This window comes from Ambystoma mexicanum, chromosome 12 (genome assembly GCF_040938575.1).
Source record: "Ambystoma mexicanum isolate Mex_15411 chromosome 12, UKY_AmexF1_1, whole genome shotgun sequence".
NCBI lineage: Eukaryota > Metazoa > Chordata > Amphibia > Caudata > Ambystomatidae > Ambystoma > Ambystoma mexicanum.
In genome coordinates this window covers 861253198-861276670 of record NC_090936.1, presented here as the reverse complement: position 1 = coordinate 861276670, position 23473 = coordinate 861253198, and the positions used below count along the sequence as shown (strand labels likewise).

The 23473-nt window shown below is 45.5% G+C and overlaps 1 protein-coding gene across 2 annotated transcripts in view; it reads left to right on the top strand.

Moving 5' to 3' along the window:
* Positions 1 to 2353: 2353 nt before the first annotated feature.
* The window catches only part of KITLG (KIT ligand), a 211160-nt gene continuing 190040 nt past the window's right edge, over positions 2354 to 23473 (top strand). Inside the window, exon 1 of one of the 2 annotated variants that reach the window (XM_069629336.1) lies at positions 2354 to 2800. In XM_069629336.1, coding sequence (XP_069485437.1) covers positions 2786 to 2800 — 15 coding nt within the window. In that variant the 5' untranslated portion in view covers positions 2354 to 2785. The remainder of the gene's footprint in view (positions 2801 to 23473) is intronic. The other variant, XM_069629337.1, reaches the window with a different exon arrangement.

Sequence of the window (23473 nt, the reverse complement as noted above, 5' to 3'; positions counted from 1 at the left end):
ACTCCCACCACCCCACTATCCCACCATCGTGCAGCCGCTGCAATGCCCCACAGGCTGATTTCATACATCTCGCATGGTCGTGCCCGGCCATACACCAATTCTGGGAGACGGTACTGAAAAAGACGGCAGCAATCATTGGCACACTCCTTGAACCTGACCCCAAAATAACGCTTCTAGGATTGACCAAATACCTGTCATCCTCAGTGCACAAGTTGTGTGGACTGCTGTTGATACTAGCTCGAAGGAGAATCGCTATCTCATGGGGAAGAGGACCCCCCCCCAACAATACGACAGTGGTTGAACGACATAACATACTGTCAGGACACGGAATCGAACTTCATCAGGCTTTTGCCGTTGCACGCCCAACCCTCCGATATATGGGGCCCATATATATCCTATTTAATGTCCACTTCGAACGATAACTCCTCCCGAGACTCTTCCCCAGGACCCACCACCCACGAAACTGCTCAGCCCACGGATCAAGACTGCGAGGACATCGAACACTGATCAAAAAACACAGCAGCTCTGTTTCGTCGGTGGGGTGGCGACGGGGGTGGTGGACGCAAAGGACGCTGCTAATGTAGTTTCCTGTTGTGTTATTGTTGTGTGACCTGTTGGAAATACCAAAAATAAAGGCTTTTTAAAAAAAAATAATCAATCCTTGCTGAGGTTCGTCTCCCTGGGGGTGCATACATTTAATGCCAGTAACTTGCAAGAAAGGACTTGGATTGCTTTCTAGACTAATAGAAAGTCCCCTCCCATTTCTCACAAATGTCAATAGACCAGAGGCTGGACGACCACTAGGCGCTTTGTAAGCAGGGTTAATAGTATAGTCATCCAAAGCAGTCACGCAGGTGAGCCAAGTTTCTTGGAGACAGATAAAGTCCAGGTCTCCCAAAAACAACATTGGGTCCACAGGGAGATGTAAGTAGACCCGGGGGTTCCAAAAGGCTAATCACCAAGTGCCACCTAGTTGTTAATTCAAAGTTTTCGTGCCGGTCAGCCGCTTCTCACGTGATAGCACTACGTGAGATTTACCTTTAAATCTTGCTTCATCCTGGTTAATTGGATCATTCAGAGGAGTCACATTATTGATCATTGTCTTCAGGGGACCATAAGGCGGTCTTATGGATGGACAGGGTGGATGACCCATTCACTTCTATGTCCGGTATCCTAGGAACATTTGATGGAGATTTGGCCAGAGCTGGTTTACGAGGACTGCCATATAGGTCCCCTCATGTCGTTCCAGGTCTCTGTCGGACTGATCTCTAACTCCCGAGTTCGCCTCAGGTTTATTCTATTAAACTGAGAGAACTTTAGAATAACCCCTGTCTGTCTATTTACTTGCTCTGAGTCTGAATTCAAGGAGGAATTCGTACATTCAAAAGTCATCGCCAGTAGAAGATGGGCTACCTCTAGAAGAGATGATTTGGTCCCCCTGGATCTCCGATGAAGCGTCACTTTGTCTGTGATTTGCTCTCTAGGGAAATGTCTTCTGAGGGAAATAATCGCAATAGGGAAATGTTGTGTAATAATCTGATAACATTGGTGCGGTTCAAAATAAGGTCATTATTAGCTGGAAATACGCGTTTAAGGCTAACAGTGTAGGCTCCAATGGCCGACCGCCTACGACCTTCCTTGTTGAGTAATTCTCTTGGTCGATATGCGGTGAGATATGTAACGCGGATCGAGTAGATGGTGCATGTGAATACATGACCTGGACATATGATGGCAATACCTGGCAAATGGTGGTAGCATGTGGTCAGTCATACGGTGCAAATAGATGGACAATGCTGAATCTGGGCACATTTTACTATGCAAAAGCCAAGACGTTTGAGTTTGTTGATGGTTGTTTGTATTCGAGAATGCACATTGGTTTCATATATCAGCTGCATTTGGCACACCTGGTGAAAATGATTTTATACTTCGATAAATATGTCACTTTGGCATTCTGGGACAGATTTTGACCGTGCAGAATTGAAGTACTTTGAAAGCATGGGTTATATGTGTTCGAGTGGGTCGTAGGTTTGTGAGAACCTTGGTCAGGTCGGTTGGTTGCACAGTTGTCATTGTTTACCTATCCCCTCCGTTGTGCACAGCACTCGTCACAGTAAATCGCGATGTGTGTGAAGCATTAGAAAATCACAATTCAGTGAATATGTAAACTTCCCAATATGTGAGAGTGGCTTTGTTTAATTTCAGGTGCTATTTTCGTGGTGTGAGAGATGAATCTCGTCGCCTGTTTTCAAGTGCATTCTGGTACTTGCAGGTTTGTGGCGTTGTAAAGGCGCTCCGACGGTAAAGCAGTGAGGGAGCGCTATGTTTACATATTGCGCGCTGGCACCTGGAAGTCGTAGATATAGTACCGGGCGCTCACGCAGGTACGTTAGTGACGCCTTCGCTCACTCCTGGGCTTAGGTCTATTGACACTCATGCAGCGAGGAGGAAGAGGTCGAGGAGGAGGAGGCGTGCCTTCCCTCTAGCTGCCAGAGGAGGAAATTCTCTATATAACTCAAGGCGCGATTCACTGTCCCGACCACTGTGCAGATCACAAGGAACCGAGGCGGACAGCCATAAGAGCAGGCGGGAAATACCGCCGGAAAGAAACACCGCCTGCAAGAAATACCGCCGTCCTCTGGACTACCGGCTGCAGTCAAAGTGGAGGCGTGTTATTCTCACCTCCGGGAAAGCCAATGCACGGACTAGCCCAAATATGCTGGGGGCTCAAAGCAGCTAAACGGACTCCTCATACCCTGTCTCTGTCGGATTGCTGCTGTCTTTCCTTATGAAGAAGACAAAAGTAAGTCGTGGATGGTGCGGGCGTTATTGTGCTATTTCACTTTGAGCAGAAGCGGACATGGTTGCAGGCAGGTCTCCTCTACCTCGCGCAGCGGTAGTGAACACGGGAGTGCACTAGCTGCGGTGGGAGCTGCTGCACAGAAACGTGCCTAAAATGGGCCGTCTGCCGAGCGGGGCGCTCTGGGCGGAGAGGCAGGGGGTCGCTCCGCGGTGGGCTGCGAGAGCCCTGCCAATGAGCTGAACATTTCTACCCAAAGAGCAGTGGTGTAAACAGCAACGCGCACGCCGTGCTCATGAAAGGCCGGGTGATGGCGTGGGGGTTCTGCAGAGATCCCTGTGGAAAAGGTGCGGGATAGGCAGGAGGACCGGCCGACCGGCTCATAAACATTTGTACGGGCGCCTTTTCCAGTAAGAGCGCCCCCCGGCCCTGTGCCGTGGCAGTCTCAGCGGGTGGTTTGACACAGGAGCTTGTGACCGAGTGAATGCAAGTGGATTTAAGGACCCCCCCCCCCCAGTGTCCAGCGTCGCCTCTACTCACACGCGTTGAACTCCCTGCTGAGAAGCAGCCCAGTAATTACGGCCATGCTTCCTAGGGGAAATCAACGCTGGTGCACTCTGTGGCCCGGTGCTGCAGCGTGCACAGACCGCATTGGCAAGGTGTATAACCACCGTGCATGGGTCCTGTTCGGCTGCAGTGCCCTTGGTCGGGTGTGTTCAGGTCACCCCATGGCAGCCTTGCCCAGCCTGCAAAAGCACTCGCTTTTTTTTCCTTTCCTGTTCTCGAGATTAGATTATGTGACTCAGGGGACCAAGTGCACATTCCGAGCAGGGAAAGGAGCGGAAATTGCATTAATGCAGCCGCCCTGCTAAGTTTTCTGCAGAGGAATTCCGAATGTGTTGTGGTGCGCCCCCTATCCGCCCCCGTCCGTCTGAAAGGCGGGTGCCGTTTTCCATGTGCATTCCCTGGCGTTCCTCTCAGCCTGTAATGCACGCGGGGGCTCGCACCGGCCCCGGTGTGTGGCGTGTGCGCGGCTGCTGGCGGCACCCGTGACCCAGTTTGCTCACCTTCTGCCTGGCAGTGGCGTACATGATTTCAGGGCATGTCTCCTCGTTTGGGGTTACATCTCCCCGCGTCCTGATTTCGCTTTCCTTGCGGAACTAACTCTCAATTAATGGTCTATTATCCGAGTGTTAAGTTTGTAGTCACTTAAACACTTTGCCATAACCCGTTAAATCATTTAAAATCCCATGCCACTTAACCTCGTGTCCTTTTCATATGTCACAATTTGGCTGCTTTGCCCCGATAGGTGACTCCAATCCAATAATGTACTTCACCCTGCCCCTTGTTAGTCATTTTAAGTGTCCTTTGTGTAATCGTGTGCGCCTCGGCCTTAATTGGGAGCTATTCCACAGTCCGCTGGTAGCGCAAACACATGAGCAGGCCGGCTCCCTTTAAAGGGCACACGGTCTGCCGCTGCACAATGGAGGCACTTTGCATCGCTGAATGGCCATATTCACTGCGGCCTTTGCTTCAGTCGGGCTCCGGCTGGTACAGGCGCACTGCCACGTTCCCACCGCTGGGGGCGCAGGAGGCCTTCGCGCGGCCCCGGCAGGGCAGATCAAAATCTTGATAAGGAGGAGCAGAAATCCTGCTGGCTGGCCGTTCCCGCTTCATTAAGACGCGCGAGCCTAATCATTCCTTGTCCGCATGTAACCGAAGTGCACATCTTGCCATTACTTGCATGCAGCGCAGCTACGGACTATGCCATTGATGTAGGCATTGGGATATTCAAATCCCAAAGCGAACTCCCCGCATTAAGCCATCCCATCGCCAGCCCGTCCCCGTGTTATCCTCTCCGCTCAGGCCAAGCATCCTGATCCCCACACTATCCACTTGTGTCCGCTTGACTCGTTCCCGTTTGATAACAGGCTTTCGTCTGCCCCACCCACAGCTGGTAGATTGACCTGGGCGCAGCTGCCTTACGATGAGCCAGGCAGATGCACCAAGGCCGAGCATTTGATGTATTTTTCTAAGTCCACCGTTGCTAATCTAATGTAATGCTCTCTTGTAGAGCAAGGCTAATGCTGTTTTAGAGGCCTCTGGCTGCTCCGTTGAGTTTTTCTGTTTAGGAAATCGCGTCTGGATCAGACAAAGATTGCCCTGTTGGAGTGCCGCGAGGATGCATGCACCAGTTGTACACTGGAGGTGTACATGTGGTACCATGCACATTACTAATGAGAAGTGTGGTAGGCGGCAAGAGTGGCTGGGCATGCGCAGTGTACTCTACTTGTGTAGGTTGGAAGTCTGTGGCATACTACACCTGTCAACACGTGTGATGCACTGCAGAGCTAAAGGTTAGTCGTTGGCTTCACGCTACAGATGTAAGCTGGAAACTGTGGGGCAGTTCCTATGCCTATGTAACAACACACACAAACCTGTCATGCACGCCACGAGGAGATGGGGAAACGCTACAGGTCTAATAGAAACGAGACGCACGTGTGGGTCACAGCAGATGTAAACATAAGAGATGTTGCCCATCTTTGAAATACTGCACATATCGCAACTGAACCGCTGGGGCGCACTGCATGTAAACCTAAAACATCTATGGCACACTGCACTTGTAAACGTTGCTGTACGGCATGTGTGGTAGTAGGTAGATGTCAACGAACATTGGTGGTATGTGCATCTAAACCTACTTCTGTGGTATAGGGCAGATATTGGCCTGTTCACGTTCTCCGTTGAACAGCTGTTACCAGGCCCAGTTTACGGCACTCTCCTTGCCAACAGGCCTGAACTGGGGAATTTTGCTTGACATTTGTACTGCCTGCATAAATATTTGCATCTCAGGATGGCACGGGGCAGCTCTGCAAAACCTTTCAGTTTAAAGGCAACGGAGTCCCTCCCCGGGGACCTGTGCATCTAGCTAGGGTACATAGTTGGAAACGGAGACTTGGCCTGCCTTTGCCTTCCTAATCCTTACTTATGTAACCCCCAAGCATTCTTATGTGACCCCTATCATCCTATTACTGGGTTCTCTTTGTACAGCACTCCTTTTCATTTCAGCTGGATACGTGCTAAATGAAGCTGACATCCCCTAATAACTTTCTGTACCGATAAATCATTACAGCCTCTTATGATGAAACAGAAAAACGTCAATGTGAAATGGAAAGGGGATATTGACATAAAGAGTTTTAGTGTATTTTACAATTGGGGCCTAGATGTGCTTGCTGACTTTTTTTTTTTTTTTTTTTTTTTAACTGTGCTTTGATTTTTAAGAAAATAAGTGCCAGAGCCCAAATATTTTCTAGCACGCCTGTGACGCGCCGGGATGGACACCACCCACGTCTGCTCTATACAGTGTCAACATATTTTGGGTTAAAGCTGCAACTCCCACTGGCTTATTTAAGGTGATGAATTATTCGACTCTGTGTCGACATAACACATTAGTTGTGGTTCAAAATAAGGTAAACGCTAAAGTGTTTCTTTTAAAACACGTCATTGTTAACATTTTGCTCTAATTCTATCAGTGGTAAGTAGAACATATTAACCATCTAGCCACAGACAAAAGGGCAAACGTGAGTTCCTCCTATGTCAAATTGATGGGACAAATACAGGCAAAAACATTACTAAACTGATGACATTTCCTGTCAAACACTGCAGTAAGGTCTTCATGTATAGGTTATCACTCATGACAGGCACTCCTCTTCGACATTGGCCTTGTCCCTGTGTTAGGGCTGCTCACTGGTGACTGTCCTGTTGCTGTGGCAGTGCTGCTGGTTATTACGGTAGAGAATTTGCACCAATGTCATGCAGACTGAGTGGAGCATTGTGCATGCATGGCTAGCACGAGTGACCAGCACTGTCACCTTCCAACTGATTGTTCATGATAATTGATAATTAGCCAGGACCTGCCAACCTAGGACAGACTGTTTCTTTTTGTGTTACTATGACTGACAATTAAAATAATGAAGTTGCCAAAATACCACAATGTACTCAAACTGTGTTCAGAAATAAGGGCCGGGGCTGAGCCCTGGCAAACACCCCCACAAGTTAAACACTGGTTTTGAAGTAGCTTAATATTTCTAGTAAAATGTTTAAGTCAGTGAGCAGTGTGGGCTCTAAATGACTTAAGTTTATCCAGATAACTGGCACTCGCGTAACATTGATTGTAATAGGAATGCTGTTGATATCTTTTCACACCCCTAGTCAACGCAAAAAATCCGGCAGACATGTTTTAATAGGTTGGTTATCATATTTGATGTTCTAGTAGTATATTGGCAACCATATTTGTATGCGCCATTGTGGCCTAGTTGGTAACTTTGTTTATTGTGGATGAGTTGTTGGTGGGCAACTCTTTGTGCAGAGTGCTTCCTATACCCGCCATCCATTGCGTCCTTTATAGGGGTGGGAGGTTACTTTCAGCTCCAACAAGAAATTAGCCTCTATGGACTTTTTACTTGGTCCATGTGTGTAAACAGTGCTTTGGGGCTGATATACTGATCTGCCTGGTGTTACTCGTTTACCAGACACCAATAATAAAGGCGGAAGAGTATGTTGCATTTTTTTTTCTCCTACACCCTTGTATGAAAACCCTCTGCATGTTGATTGAAGAACCCAGCGCTTCTCGGGAATAAGTTAATCATTTCAGTATGTGCTGCAACATGTTTACTGTATGAAAGTATGCGCCTGGGCCGCGTCCCAATACGGTCTCTGCATGCAAAGCCTTTCCCTGTGCTATCAATGCTCCCCCCCACTCCCCCGCATATGTGTGCTTCGATGAGGAATAGTCCAATATAGAGTATGGTTTGTCTTGGTACATAATGTCACTTTCGTGCTGATTACATAACCTGGCTTGAGGGTATACTGCAGTTCATCAAATACAAACCAAATAAAATACTAAAAATGTCATTCACAAGACCCCTGCTATGTCAGCATGTGTGTGCTGGTGGCAGCAGCCTGGTCTGGGATAAGGCTGAATAGGCTAAAGAATTGCAATGCACAGGGACAAGTTTGCCATCACTAGAAACTGCAGGGTTCCAAACTAAGCTTTCGTCAATTTAGGCCCAATGGCCAGCAAATAAAAACGCCAGAGTGGCCGATGAAAGGTTTTGGCTTAATCGTAACCACTGGCCTTTTCTCTCTGGTTTTCATTCATTTTTGGCTACTGCACCTTTACGGAAGGTGACCATGCACGCCGGCAGGGGCGTTGCTAGGAGGGGTGTAAGGGGGCTATAGCTCCTGATCGTTTGGTTGTAGCTCCGGACAGAATCTCAGGAGCTACAGCCAAAAGACTAGCTAGCCCCCAGTCTCAACAGTTCCGACATCAGCTTAGCCCCGGGTCTTTTCCAGACCTAGCAAATCCCCTGCACGCCGGTATTTATCCTGAGAACAATTGGAGCAGTTCCATCTGAAGTACTGGGCTACGTCCCTTCTGAGATGGAACAAATAATCATGGAAGACTGCTGAGAGCAATGCCTGTGGCCATTTTATGGTTAATGAAAAGCCCCTTCTATGCAGCACCTCTGGCTTTATTTTGTGTGTGAGATGCTATGACCAGAAGTAGCACCTATCACATAGTGCTGGGAGAATTAACGCTGTAACCCACTGCTGGCCATGCAAGGCTGAAACCTGTCTGCAGTTGGTTGCATTCTGTGCACATGTCCTAGGAGATTGGGCTAGACTGCTCTCTTTCGTAGCAGGCCCAAGACTGATGAGCATCTGTTGGTCCTCTTCTGTGAGGATGGCAATGGGCTGAAAAGACTGGCCCACGTAGAGCAGTGCCATTGGTTATGATTAAGTCAAACCCTTGAGTCCAATGTCTCTTGTTTTTCTGTTCTTTGGTTTCACTGCGATAGCAATTCAGTAGACAGGTGGGGGGTGTAAGGTGTTAAAGCAGAATGGTGTACCAGGGCTTGCATTGTTCATTTTCCAGTTGTTACTCTGGTGGCTTTCTGATCTAGAAACCTCAAGGGGCTGGGAGGGCTGTGCCTCACGTAATGAGGGATGTGCACTGACTTTTCTGCCATCTAACCGCAGACCCCTCTCCCTCTGAGGGGCAATGCCTTGGATAGGGGGGCATCGGGAAAGCTCTGGTAAATCTCGTTGGGGCCTTCCACCTTGCCTGAAGTGGGAGCTGTTGCCTGGCATTGTGCTGCAGCAGGCATGAGCATAGCTGTCAACCTTTTGTGTTGGCCCGGTGGGTGAGAGCCCATTGAAATGAATGGGTGTGCCGGTGGCTTAGCGGGGCAGTGAGCTGTTCACAAGGCAGGTGACGCGTGCCAAAAGTGTGAGTTAAGAGCTATTGACGAGGACTTGAGGTGCGCCCCCTACCCTAGCCGACTTTTCTGCATTCTGTCCCGCACGCACATGCATGCTTTCGGAGGGGCTGCAAATGTCAGAAAGTATTCCTCCATGAAGGAGAAACACTTTACTTACAATCACCATATTTTGATGAAAAAAGAATGTGGTGCAGGGAGATGAAAGCTGCAGCTTTGCATGTGCCTGATCCATGGCTTGACAACAGCCCTCGCAACCATCAGCAATGCAGGGCAGCCACATTGAGGGGATTTTCCCCCAAGCAACACTGGTTTTGCACTGCAAAAAGAACAAATGCGGCACCCGTGAGGTGCCATTAAACTCCACTGCACACTTTACCCCATTAAAACCATGCAGTTCTTAACTGCAGCACCATTTTTTTAGTTTAATGAAAGTTTAAGAAAACTTCTTAAACTAGAAAAGTGGCAGTCTGTTAAATGCTCACAATATCTAAACACATTGTGTATAGGCGCTATACAAATAAACTGTCATGTCACTGGAGGGCATCTTTTGCTGCTTGAAAGCACATCTCTCCTCCAATATTTCCACCCACCTAAGACTGATGGTGCTGGAAACTGGAGGGGAGAATGTCGTATTTCCACACACTTTTTATGACTAGCTCAGAATCGGGCCCCCAGTCCTCCTGCAGCTCTTATACTTGCAGTGGGGGGTCATTCATCACATGTCATGCATAATAGGCTGCACCTGTTTAAACATGTTTTTAGAAATTCTTTTCTAGTTTGACTCGTAGGCCCAGTAGAACTGAAACGCTGCCAAGTAGCCGGCGTTTTTACTTTTCTTTTTAAGTAATTCATGGTTAAAAAGATACTGCAGGCATAACACAGCAGTTACAATGATTAATGTGCTGCACCTGGAAATGCACATTGGTGTTACAAAACCATTGTGTTCTTGTATAGCGCTTCATGCCGACTTCTAATCGCAGTAGCAACCCGTGCTATTATTACCTCATTTTGAATGGTACTTTAATAATGTATGCAGTTTTGACCCGAGAGTTTATTGGGCAGAAAAAATGTGCATGTGCTTTTTTTTTTTTTTTAAATGGTTTCAGGAAAAAGTGCAAATCCTCGGAGTATGTTCCTCGCTTCCGGGCACGTACCGGCTCCTGCGTTCCTCGCTTCCGGGCACGTACTGGGTCCTTTTGCCGGCGCGTCCCCTTCACTGCGCACGTTTGCGTTTCCACTTCAGCCGCCAGCGGGCTCACGTGCTCGTTTATGGTGCCTGATAAGGAGCCGGTTTTCCCACTCTTGCCTCTGACGGGTCGCGCGATTAACCTTTAATCGTGAGAACCTGCCCGGCGTTTCTTTCGGACGCCAATCGTCGTAATTGGCTTCGAAATTAACGACGACCGAGGGTCTGAAGAATGCGGTTGAGTGGAGCGTCCGGCGCCCCTGTAAACCCGGTGCGGCAGATACCCTAGAAAGTCCCCGGGGTGACTTCTACAGGTGCTTATAACTCTCCCTCGGATGTGAATGTGTGGAATTCAGTAAACGTTCATCCAGCGGACAAGAAAAATGAATCTATGGGGAGGGCCAAGTGGCAACCTGGCCCAAGGGGGTGGTGGGGGTCGTTTGGGTCTGCTTCCATTGTTCTTCTCTCCCCATGCTAGACAGCTGGCCGTCTAATGTAATTATTACCACACGTGTTGGGCTAATGCGCATTGGCCGGCCGGACAGCGTTTCAATTTACCGCCATCGCTATTACGAACTGCGTAATTGCAACATGGAGGTGTTTTTTCGCTAATCAGCCCTCCATTGCATGGAGATAATCAGCGCAGCAACGCTTTGATCTGACCCGCAGCGCGCTCTGCACTTATGTTTAATTGTGTGGTGTTCTTTGAGGCGTGCGTTCGGGGCGAGAGGACGCTGTTATCCAGTCCTGATTTTTGCATGTCTACTACTCCGTTTTGCTCAACGTTTTGCTCCGGGTTACAAAGAACGGCTTCACCGTATAAACGAGTACTTACGCCTGACCAGGTTCACCTTGCAACATCTGTGCTTTCAGTTTCACCCACACCAGATAAGATGCTGCCAGTAATGCAGCCATCTTTGCGTGCGGCCAATGCCTCTACATTATTGTCCTTTTCCTTGGCTTTAACAAAATTCTCTCCATTGCTGGACATGAGAATATTTACTCTGGGAACGTCCTCCTTGGGAGTGTGGGAGGGGTGTGTGTGGGCAGTGCTGAGGAGCTGATTCCCCCGCCCCCCTCCCGCCCCCAGCCTAGGTCATGACACCCTATTGATCCAGGGAACTCAAGCCTGGCGATTTAGCATAAAAGCTCAGTGCATTTTGTGAACTTGAATGCCCAAAACGTTATATTTGAAGTATAGGGGTTCAACAAGAAATCCTTTTGAACGAGTAATAGAAATTGGGCCCTCTGATCTTTTCATTTGTCACAGTATGTGTGTGGCTTTTCCTGCAAAGAGTGAACATGTGCCAGAGTTTTCTGAAGTGCTGGCTGCTTGCAGGCAAGAGTGTTTCTGGAACAGATCTTAATGTTTCCCGTTAGGGGCGTTTTGGTCCTAGAAATGCTGCACCAGCAAGAGGAACTTTGTCAAGCTGCACTTCTGTCCTTTTTACTTTCCTGATTACCCCGCCCCCCCTCCACACACACACACACATTCCTCAATCTCACCACAGGCCAGTCTGGAAACCCAGGCAAAGGGACAATCCATGATGGATGACGGTCACTCTTGAGAGGCCTCCGTGTGTGGTGGTAATGGTATTCATGTGAGAGGAACCATGCCAATGAAGTAGCACAGTGAGGAATCTACTGCGTGTATGCCACAAGATTAAGGGCATAATAATCAGAACCGTGTGTGATCCACTCCCAGTCCAGGCATTTATGAACTCTGCTGTCTTTTTGGCGTTAACAGCTGCCATACCATAAACTTAATTTCAAGCCTTACACTGGGATAAGCCCCTGTTTACAGATGGATGCATTATTGAGTCCTTTCCCTTTTTCCCAATTTTCACTATATTTCTCAGCCAGTTTTTGTGTAATTGGAGCAAAGAAGTTCATCTTTCACACCTATGGTAGTTGCTGTAGGTAATGGAGCAAACTCCTTCTACCACATTCCTCTTTGCACTTGGCTTCTGTTAGGACTGTTCTACACTTCTGTATTACAGCGATATGCTGATGTTCTTGGTGGGGCTTTGTGGGATTGCTGCGAAGCCCTCCCAGTTGACCAATCCCAGAGAGTTGGAATGAGTGGTGCTCCAGTTCCCCTTGAGGCTGAGTTTCCATCGATGCTACTGTTTATGCCTTGGTCCATGGACTGATATTCTCCCCAATACACGATCTGGATTGGATCGTTAATGCTCCCATTGCACAGCCATTTTGATATCCGATTATTTGCTGTCTAATAATGTTGGTGTACTATGGGGTATATGGTTCTAAATAACACTATTTTTAGTCTTGAGTCTTACCTTTTTAGGAAGCGATCTGGCCACCTTGCCTGAAGCTACGGACCCGAGGATTGCCTGTCATCCTTTACAGTTTTTCAATATAGGCTTTTATCAATTTACACTTTTGTGTGCCATTGACTAGATTCTTGCTCTATTGAATATAAACCTACCTGTAAACCCTACAGAATGCAGTGCATTTCGGGACTGTCTAGGAAGTCATTTGGCAGGTTTAACCCTAAAATGGTGCAATTGCATGCAGTTGTTCCACTGGAGCTTTGGGAACGTCATGATTTTTGAGTTTGCGCTCTTTATGCAAATGACACACCAGAGTAAAAAAGTGGTCTTGTGTGGACTGTATTGAAACCAAAGTTTCATTAGGAGTGATGTTGTATAATCAGTTGCTGAATTATTTAATTTGCTAATTTTATGATTGAACTGTAGTTTTAAATGTTACATGCCTTGGAAATTCTTAAAAATCCCACCAGACTTGCGGGGTGAGTTCCTTAGCTTACATACTATAACTAAGAGAACTGTACTCACCCATGGTGATGGGTGACAAAATATTTACCACAGCTTCCTGTAAAATGGTGCACGCCTCCATAAGCACACTTGATATTGCTGCAATTTTCCCACCAAAAGGATAGCCATGCATAGTGAAACTTTTATTTGCCATTCACTGCAAAAAAAGTTTATTTGCAGTAAATGTCAATGTTAACATCTCCATTCTCGCCAGCAACGTAGAGTACCATGCAAAAGATACTCGGTCTTCTTGAAATCTCCATGCCAATCCAAGGTGATTAGTAGATTTTGTGAGTCCTGTGTTATTGAGATATATTTGAGACCACATTTAAAGGGAATTCAAAAGCACCACACCAATACACCTGTACGTACCATCTAGCCCTGTCCCTGACTCCTCTAGAACCACTGAATCCCTGTTAAGCCAAGAGCCAGGCCGGTGTAAAGAAAGAACATTTTTATTCATTCGTATGGAAGAAATTATATTTAAACTACTTCACCCGACATGCCACATTCTCTGTGGCACCAAAACAAAGATTCAATACAAATAATTCACCTTTGCGGATAAACAGCAACGAAAGATCTGAGATCCCACCATAAGTGCATGTGTGCGCTTTAGTCTCCAATAAACCAAATGCAGGAAAAAAACAAACCTTTCAACACTTATCACGCACAAAAATCCCTGAATGCCAAAATGATGCAGCTCATTAAAACATAACAAATAATCTAACTACACATAGACTTTGTATGAGGTTCACTTTTCCCAAAGTTTAATTTAGATAAAATGCCACTCTTTCCTATTGGCGAAAAATTTGACATGTGCAGCGCTCTGATCTCCCTGCGCACTTTGCAATGCTCACAATGTTATAGCCGAAAACCTTTTTCATCCTCCTTCTCCAATGGAGAAGGTGGTGTTTAAAATCGCATGAGCTCTTCAATTAGTGAATGTATATTTAGTCTGTTTTTGTTTTTTTATTATTTTTTTGCTTAAAAGCATACCCAGCGTTATTTGTGTTCTGTTTACAGAATTCCAGGCCAGTTCCTTTTTGTAGCATTAGATTTTTTTAATGTATTTATTTTTTGAGCCCAGATGATGCATTCTTTTCATGTGTTGGCTGTAGACTAGTGGCCTACTTCTTAGATTGGAAAACATAATTTGTAATTGGTTATTTCTAACGCGCTTAATACCAAAAATGTTTCTAAGCACGGACCCGGGATTCTAACCTGTGTTGCTCTCCGTCTTGCTTCCAAGCAGAGCGCGCTGCCACTGAGATATACTACCGATGCCAATGGCACCTTTTTGCTATGAATGAGTATTTCAAGACATTTGCTTTTATAAAATGTGTTTTACTTGTTCAAACTAAATAATAGGTTTTTGGTCTGATAACGTATTTTGTTTAAATATGCCAAATCGGTTTTAAGAGTGTGTTATGCTATGTTAAAGGTACTTACTATGTGGTGTATGTTTTTGGTTAGACCGCACACCTGTGCCTTGAACCCAGCTGACATTCCTTCCAATTAACTTAGCTTACTGTTCTAGGTCTGACCTTATGTTCATGTAGTTGCATGACAGGGTTTCTAAAATCCTATGACTTGCTTTCTAGTGTCTAACTGGAGATTAAGGCGGTTTTTCAGATTCTGACTTGTGGACCATCCGTTAAGTGTCTTTTTTTTTCTGTGTAATCTCACTCACTGGTACTCGATCTTTACAATTCTGTAACAAACTGTAAGTTTAGCTTTTTTAATGCTGCTTCCTTCCTGGCCCTCCTACATTTCTTTTTTATAAAGTTTTAAGTTCAACGTGTGAGGACATTACACTTTCAGAAAAAATGAAAAGCATCTCCAAGATTTCCTGGTTTCAGTCCTTCCTGTCTGTGCCAATGGGAACTAGGTGCCTGGCCCCACACACCAACTCTACACCCTGCCAGGAATACAAAGCAGACCCAGCACACCAAAACGCCCCCCCTCCTTTCGTTTACCCACTGAACCTGGAGTAGACGGACCAGACGGACCGACCTCCAGTACTTGGTGGTGGTTTGCTGCCCCTGGTACCATAGATTGCAACATGCTGATGCAATGTATATAGCTGCAGCATACACTAACAAGGTGAGGCAATGTACAAATGGCTGCAGCACTGCCCCGTAATCTCCCACCAAACACTGTGCCCACACCTGCAGGCCCTCTAGATCAGCATACATTCCGCAATAAGCAAATCGTTATATTCTGATATAGGCAACTCCTCGTACACATTTGCTATTTCTTATTCTTGTCAAGAAGGGGTGCTAATACTACTGGACTTGATGGTGCTCCTTTTCATCGACCTCCTGAAAGGAGGACATTTTAAGGTTGCCCTACTGGGATCCTGCAGAGGAGATCTCAATCCTCTCATGACTGCTAAACCTACTGAACTACCTTGCAATCTGGAGTCCTTTCCCACTGTCCAAATGTGAAAGCAGCTCAGTAAGTCCACATGCCTATTTAAGCTATCTCATACAAATATACACATATTCATTTTTCTGCAGTGGTTTTATTTTTCCCAAAAAACATGGCATGACAAAACTTTGTATAACCAAGGCATATGCTCCACGGCATGGTCTGATGAATTCAAGCTCTTCCCCACCCACCCTTCTTGTCTTAACAATACATAGGCAGGGCAAAGCTGTGTTAGGGGTTTGAAGGCTGTAGTGGTAGAGTTGGGTCACATCAGCAACGTGAGTTGGAAGCTCAGTAAACTACTGTTGTGTTTGTGTTATTTTATTTATTGTCTGACTAGATCAGGGGGTCTGCAACATTTGGCTCTCCAGATGTTTTGGACTACAACTCTCATCAGCATTGTGAATGGTAAGAAATCATGGGAGCCTTAGTCCAAAATATCTGGAGAGCTGCAGGTCTTAGACCCCTGGTTAATCCGTTACTGTCGGTGTTTCTCACTCAGTATAAAGACTACGCTCCCTCCTGTGAATGACCGTGTTGGCTGTTATTGTTGTAGTAAGACTGGCCTGATTCCTCACCTGTGGTCCTAAAATCGCTTGGCCTGCCTAACCTACAACCCATGGATTGCAGTGTTATCCTAACCAATAACCTACCATTAACATCACTTGAGGTGCTACTCTGCCATTGTGAAGTGGTTCTCGAATCATCAAATGGCGGTTCTGTTAGGCATGGTTGATCTGTTGGCCTGTGATGCTATCAAAGTTGTGGCAGCAGGACCTGGTATGGATAGCGTTCTTTGCCTGGCTGAGCCGCTGCTTGCTGCATGCTTCTTTCAGGGCGGGTTTACGTGCAAACTGGCGTTGGTTTTCCACTTTTTACTGAACTTTTGGGGCTGTGCTTGATGGTCCATTTTTAATTTATTTTAGTTGACTCATGCTAATAACGTGCAGCTAGGTTGCCGCCTGCAGAATGTTTAATTCTTAATGTCATTTTGTCCATTTTTGTTTTTTTTTGTTTTTTGCGTGCCGAGTTATTCGCATTGCTTGTTTTTTAAATTAAAAAAAAAAAGAATAACTGCTCTATTAAAATGCTTATCCAATCCCATGAGCTGTTAAACAATCCTTATTATTTTTTTTCTAACTCTAAATAGAATAACATGCACTATAGAATTGGAAGTAATCTCCATTAAGAGGTGATGTGTTGAAATGTTAACGATGAAATTGTCTCATTTGAGGATTCCTGGTGTGATTTTCAGTGAATGAGGAGTTGTTGCGCATTACTGTCATGCAGTTGTGTTACGAATGGAAGCTGGATCTAGTTTGTCACCGCAGGCATCCTTGCTGTGTGCAGACCATGATTAAAAAGGTTGAAATATTAGCACTCGATGTTGGAGGTTGTGAGACTCGGGTGAATGAATACAAATCCTTGTGTTTACATATCTGAGATTCTGCACTTTGATTAACTGAGTGCCCCAATACTCTGGGTTTGGTTTTTCAGTTCTGTGTAGGCTGATTGGAGTTTGGGTGCTGCGGTTAAAATCCAATTCATTAACATTTAGCACCAACAACACACTTGCGATTAGACTAAGGGCCTGATTCATAGAAGAGTTTTATAATGGTGCAATCCCATAGGAAAATGCTCCATGAATCGGGCCCTAAATGGTTGTGATTGCTTTCTGTCTCGAGTGTGGTGGTGTTGCATTTCCATTTGCAATTTCCTGTTTTTATAGTTTGACCTTTTCACATTTGTTTATAATCTCTACCTGTCTAAACTATACACAAATGCTCAGTGTCTGCTGATACAGCACAGCATACCATCGTCCAGTATTTCCAGTACACAACTTTTTTCTTTTTGCTCTAATCTGAGTAGAAAGAGGCATCATTTATGTGACTCTATATGCCAATTTGAGTTGGAAGAATTACTTCCATGATAAATCAAATATTAAGGCTTAAAGCATGACATTTGGCTGCGGGTTTCTAATGTGTATACAATGTATGGGCTAATGGTTTTCTGCCTTTTGTGGCAGCTTTTAGGATGTCGCTCTAGAGTGGCAGAACTGTTTCTGCAAAAATCTGAGATTGGGCTGAAGACATCTCTCGTTTGCTAACGAGTAATCTGGATTATACTATCGTCCAACTGGGTCGCTCTTCTAACCGCCCTTCCCCCCTGCAGTAGCTAAAGCACTGTGAGATGTCAAGGCCCTACTTGCTAGAAAAAGCAGGGGAGATGGAGCATACACTAGTGTGCATACGTGACTACCTAAGTGGGTAGTCCTGAGACCAATCGTTTGCATCCCATTCCTTGGACTGCCAGATTGAGCCGTACATGAGCACCTTCCCGTCTCTTGTCCATGCTGGTAGCGTCCGCTTGGATGCGCGTTACAGGTGTCTGCCTTGTCATCTTGAAATAGTTGTAAAGTTTGTTTTGCAAACCAGTTGGAGTAAACACATTTACTGGGCACGAATATCTCTCCCAAGATGTTTGCCGTATTTGGTGACTGAGAATACATTATTTTCATGGTTCGAAAAGGGAGGGCAATGTATTGATTACTCTAGACCGTAAACTTCAACTGTCCATCATTGGTTACAATTGTAGCTGATTTTGTGGATCTGAATGAAACCTGTCCCGATTCTGTAATGATTACTTGACAATGTTTCTTAGGCTGTTCGGCTCCCTTGACTTTCCCCTGTGCAGTGGCTCTCCCTAACCTGCTTGGATTCCTGGACTGTTCAGACCAGTGCGCCGTAAATCTGTCCACATAATGTCCTCTTTACATACTTCGGGTGCCCGCCAACCACTCTAAAAGAAACAAAGTACTGTTCTGCTTTTAGGTTTGAGAATCTAGCAGCAGCAACCAGAAATATCTGCCCAAAGTGGCTCTTGTCCAGTTTATTATTACCAGAGTAGACTCTTAAGAAGTTCAGACCTCAGGATGTCAAGAATCTGGTTCTTTGTAACGCATGTCCATACTTTAACCTAAGGCCTCCATTAAAAAAGAAAAAACACCTATGGGCAGAACTAACCATTTCCAAAAACCAACTAAAGTCAGTTTTTGCACCGCAGAGATGAGGGGAAAACCAGTTTTTCCTTGCATTGCAATCCTTTTTACTGAAACCTTCAGTAACTAGTTAAATCTGCTGCTGTCCAGTTGTTTTCCTAGAAGAAATTGGGTGTGCTCCGGGTTCATGATTTGTCTGACCCAAGAACTGACTGCTTCAAGAGTGGCTTGATGACAAAACGCCTTCAAGCAGTCACACTAATGGACGGCAACTTATTCAGCCGCCATACGTGACCTGCTAAGGTTTAAAATCCTGCAGACCGTTTTGAACTGTAATGGATAATCTGGATTAGAGGGAAGTGTGCTACCATATGTTTATCCATGCTACACTTGATTTGTGACCTTAACACAAACCGGATTTAATATACCACAAAGAAATGAAAACTGGAAGGCAGGTTTGCAACAATTGGTGTCCCGTCCAAGACTACATGCAGGTGTAATGAAAAACCTGGCATGCTGTTTGCAGTGCAGGGCCTTCGTCAGGCCTGTTGGGGGTGCTTTAAGTATATTCATTCCTAATGCAATCCAGTTGAAAATATTGCTATTGTGTAATGAAGGGAGGCCTTTTATGCCCGAAAAAGTCAGCATCTTCCTCAACTCACTGTAATCCACGTCTCTTCATACTGCTGTTGACTATATCCATACATCCAGCCCATATTCTGTGAATCTACCTGTGGCCCCACCTCTTCTGAAGGTGGGAGACTGCATGCAGCCCTGACACGTGTATGATGTATGATGAAGGATTACATGGCGTGTAAGAATTTGAAGTAGGATTATTCTTCATATATGCAGCCTACTTCTGTCTGGTAAAGCTTTGTCTCGACTGCCTGACCTTTGCACCGACCGTGTCAGTTTGACCTCGCTATCACCCCATCGACTCTACTCCTTTGGTCAGACCTACAGGATTTATTGTGACTGGTTCTTGTTTTATGGATATCGATATGGATATGTCTACACAAGCCAAAGGCCTGTTTAGATTCCTGCAAAGGGACGTGGAGGTCTGCTAGTAAACGTGGTTGGTGACCCATTACCACTCCTTGAACCATCCTTGTACTGGTAATGGTGATGAAGACCATGTGCCTTGGATGAAGTGATGCTGAACTACTGAAGCAGTCTTTTAATGTGTACCTCTTCCAGTGCTTTCCAGTAAAGTCTATGCACAGTACTGTCTCTTTTACTGGTGTGAGGAGAATGGAGATTACCTCAGCAGAGAGCATTCACTATGCTTATGTCCCAACCATTCCGGCACTATTTCTGAAACTAATCAATAGTTGCATCACTTTCCAATGATGACCTACCAGCTGTTGGAATAGACCTGTGGGCTGAATGCACCGTTCAAGAGGACCTGCAGGCTACAGGTTTGAATCCCCGTATATTTGACTATGCATGTCATGCTTCCAAGGTTGATAAAATGACTACCATGAGCGTGCCTACACAGAGAATTGTTTTTGTGGTATGTGTTGGGTAGACCTTATTGCCACATATGTTGCCTATATTTCAACTATTAACCATGAGCTAAGTCCTTATCTCAGATAGGCCCAAGAACGAGCGTTCTGCTGCTTGGGTAATTCTAAGTGCCATAGAGCAATGGTAGTGATCATTCAAACCCTTTGTCCACTTGTATGCCCACCTTCCATCTAGTTTTGCAGAGATACTTAATTCTCCCCCCCCCCACCTGGGTAAAATATGCTAAATTTACGTGAAGATTGGTCGAACATGCCAGAGGCTTTACCTTTACAAGGAGATCAAAGATACAATTTATAACCGTCCATTTAGTGCTAGATAACCGTGCTACTGATAACTGGCACATATGCACCATATGGTTCCATAGTAGACCAAAGAAAATAGTGTGTGCATGCTGAAGTGCTCAAGACTGCATCCTATCTGATAACGTACCAAAGGCTGCAAGCAATCTTTCAAATACTCCATCAGTCAGGAATGGGGCGGGCAAACGGATGGGGGTTTCAAGTCCAGTAACTGGAGGTAAATAATTCTTGATTTACAAAGATGTTCTTATCTGTGGGATTGGACCTTTGCTTTGATGTATGTTTGTTGTTTTTTTTTATACATGTTTGTGGAGCAATTGGGTAGAAAAAACATCTGCTGACTCCTGTCGAATTTTGTCGTTACAATGATCCTCCAATTGTCCTACGCCAACATGATGCAAATGTAGTTACTGGAGTAAGGGAGTGCAGACACTATCCCCAGGTTCCAGTTGGCGTGGCTCCCTCACTTCTAATGTCTGACCCAAACTGTGAAAACACTCTACAGGCCACAAATGATGATGCCTTCAATAGAGTTAGCGCAGTGTTCTCCCTTCAAGTCTGCACATATGTAAACCAAAAAATGGTATCTCTGTGATTTACTTGCACAATCTATTTATAATGCATTTTAGGGAAGCTACTTCGAGTCTGTTTCTTTCATTTTGAGGGCTTTTGACGTTTTCGTAGACTGAATTGAGGAACCAGCATTGCTTTGCCTAGTTTCCTCTCCTATTCGCAGTAAAGTTCTCCAGAATGTGTACTATGATTCTAGTGGTGATCATAACCCCATGGTTTTGCGCTCTGATTACAGCAGATGTTGGCTATAAGCCTTCCTTCTGTAACTGAGTTCTTGTAGGCTCGTGGTCACTGACCTGGACTGATGGGTACACATAGCGCAAGGACGTCCTTTGCAAGCGTTCTACAATCAGTCATTCTAAAATTGACTTGAAACCCCTTGCCTGCCCCCCACCCCCATAGTGTCTGGGTGAATGTTGTCCTGTCCTGCTGGCCATCTATGAATGCTGATGCAAGTGTATGACTGACAGCTCAGGAGGAGGGCTTTGGACTGTGCGTTCTGAATGGGTCAGTTGGCGTCTGAGCTAGAGTGCCTGAGGATGACTGGTGTCTGCCGTCTCTCCTGCATATCGATTGGGTACTTCCACTTGTTTGTTTTCGGGGGACCAGACTCGAATGTGGAAGGGTTTAAACATATACCTGTCTGTGGGAGAATGGTTATCCCTCTTAGTTTAGAGCAGCACAAAAGCTCACACTATCTAAATTGTGCAGCTGTTTGCTATTACCAATGCCTAAAGCTCAAGAGAAGATGAGGACCAGAAAGTCTCATACCACTCATTATTTGTATACAGTGTACAGTGAAAGCCTTCAAAAGTGGCTAAACCAACCAACATAGACCATTTTTGACAATAATATAAAAACCAATGATTATTGCACTTCACTACTTACAAAACAGATTTGAGCACAATCATTTGTGACTGGGGGTTAGTATAATGTGATTTGCATAATACTTTAACACCCAAATAGCACAGTGCTAAAAAAAGCACATAATGTCAAATGTGAAACTATGTTCTTAGTTTTACATCAGATTTCTCTTGCTGCCCATAGTTTATAGAGGTGCAGTTGTAAAAACTGTGCTATTTTTCAGTGTATTTTTTTGTTCTTCATTTCGGGAGCACAGGCAAAGAAAACTATAATATTCTGCTTTCTTCCTCAAGTCGTCGACACGTGTTTTTGGCGCTTTACTCGTGATGCACTGTACGCACGTGTTCACAATGTGGAATTTATTGAGCCATCTTCAGGACATTTAAGTACTTCTAGTGCAGGATAAGTCTGACAACCCCACTGTTCGCATGATCTTTCATTAAGGCAGGGGACATAGGGATTTTTTAGGGCGTTTGTTTCCACTCATACTGCAACAAATGGCTGACTAGCGATGGCGTGCTGGAACCTAGGGAAATGTGCCACTAACTGCCAGGCCAAGAAAAGTAAAGCCTTGCTTACTTCTCATCCAGCTACTTAAGTTGATTTCATGTGGCGTCTTCTTGTCAGCTGGGACTTCTTCAGCAATTTCACCGGTGTACGACCGGTAACAGCTTCCCAACTTGAAACCTCTCTCCTGGCTGCCAGGCATTACGGAGGTTGCTGCAGGTGAAATGTGTGAGAGTGGCTGGGAGCACTGCCAGATATGTGCATCATGATGTGAGGGGGCATTTCTACAACACCGAGGCCAGATTACAGAAACCTTGCTCCAGTGAAGTGCAAAGATGCACGGTATTGGCATTAGGGCAAAGTTTTCCCGATTCTGAAAACACTGTGACATATATTAGCAAGGCATTGCACCAATGACCACTGCGGTTTGGCATGTCATAATAACAGGGAAAAAATGACACTAGTGTAAAAAATCCGGGTTTTAACTGCATTTTTATAAATGCATCAAAAATGTACCTTTTGCATTTGGGCAATTTGTGCCCTGTTTTATATGCCAAACCGCAGTTATCATTGATGCAATAGTTTTCTAATCTCCCAGTGTATCGGACAAAGTTTGCCCTAGTGTAATACTGTGCAATTTTGCACTTGCACTGGTGCAAAATTTCTGTAATCTGGCCGCAGGAGTTGGCAGGCTGCCTGGGCTTTCAGGCAGTTGGTTGCTGCAGACAATCGGGAGCCCTACCCTGTGGCACCAGCAGAGGAATTTCATCCTGTAGAGCACCCTGGAATAAATGCCCCAAAACTGCAGTGCAGGCAAAGACCGCCTCATTTCACGCACGTCCGAGAAACATGCACAAGTGAAGCCTTTACCAACATCTGTTGGTTGGGCGTTACATATTTAGTACCACTGCAGGCAAAGCACCTCACTAATGTAAGTTGGTGCTGTGTAGGTTGTCCATGTGCATATGGGGGTAGGTGAATCTGGTGTTGCATCCTTGTTTGTGATGTACACAGGTGTTTGGTTGCTTGGTGACACTGTGTGTTTGTGAATGGTCTACATGCACTGGGCTCAAGTTGGGACACAGTTCATGAGGTGTTGGTGTTCTTGTTGGAGGAGTTGTGCGTCTACCAGGTTATAGGTGTTACCCGGTGGTTGGGGGGAGAGGGGGTAAGGGTTGTCCTTCCCTTATTGGATAGTGGTAGGGTGAGCTAC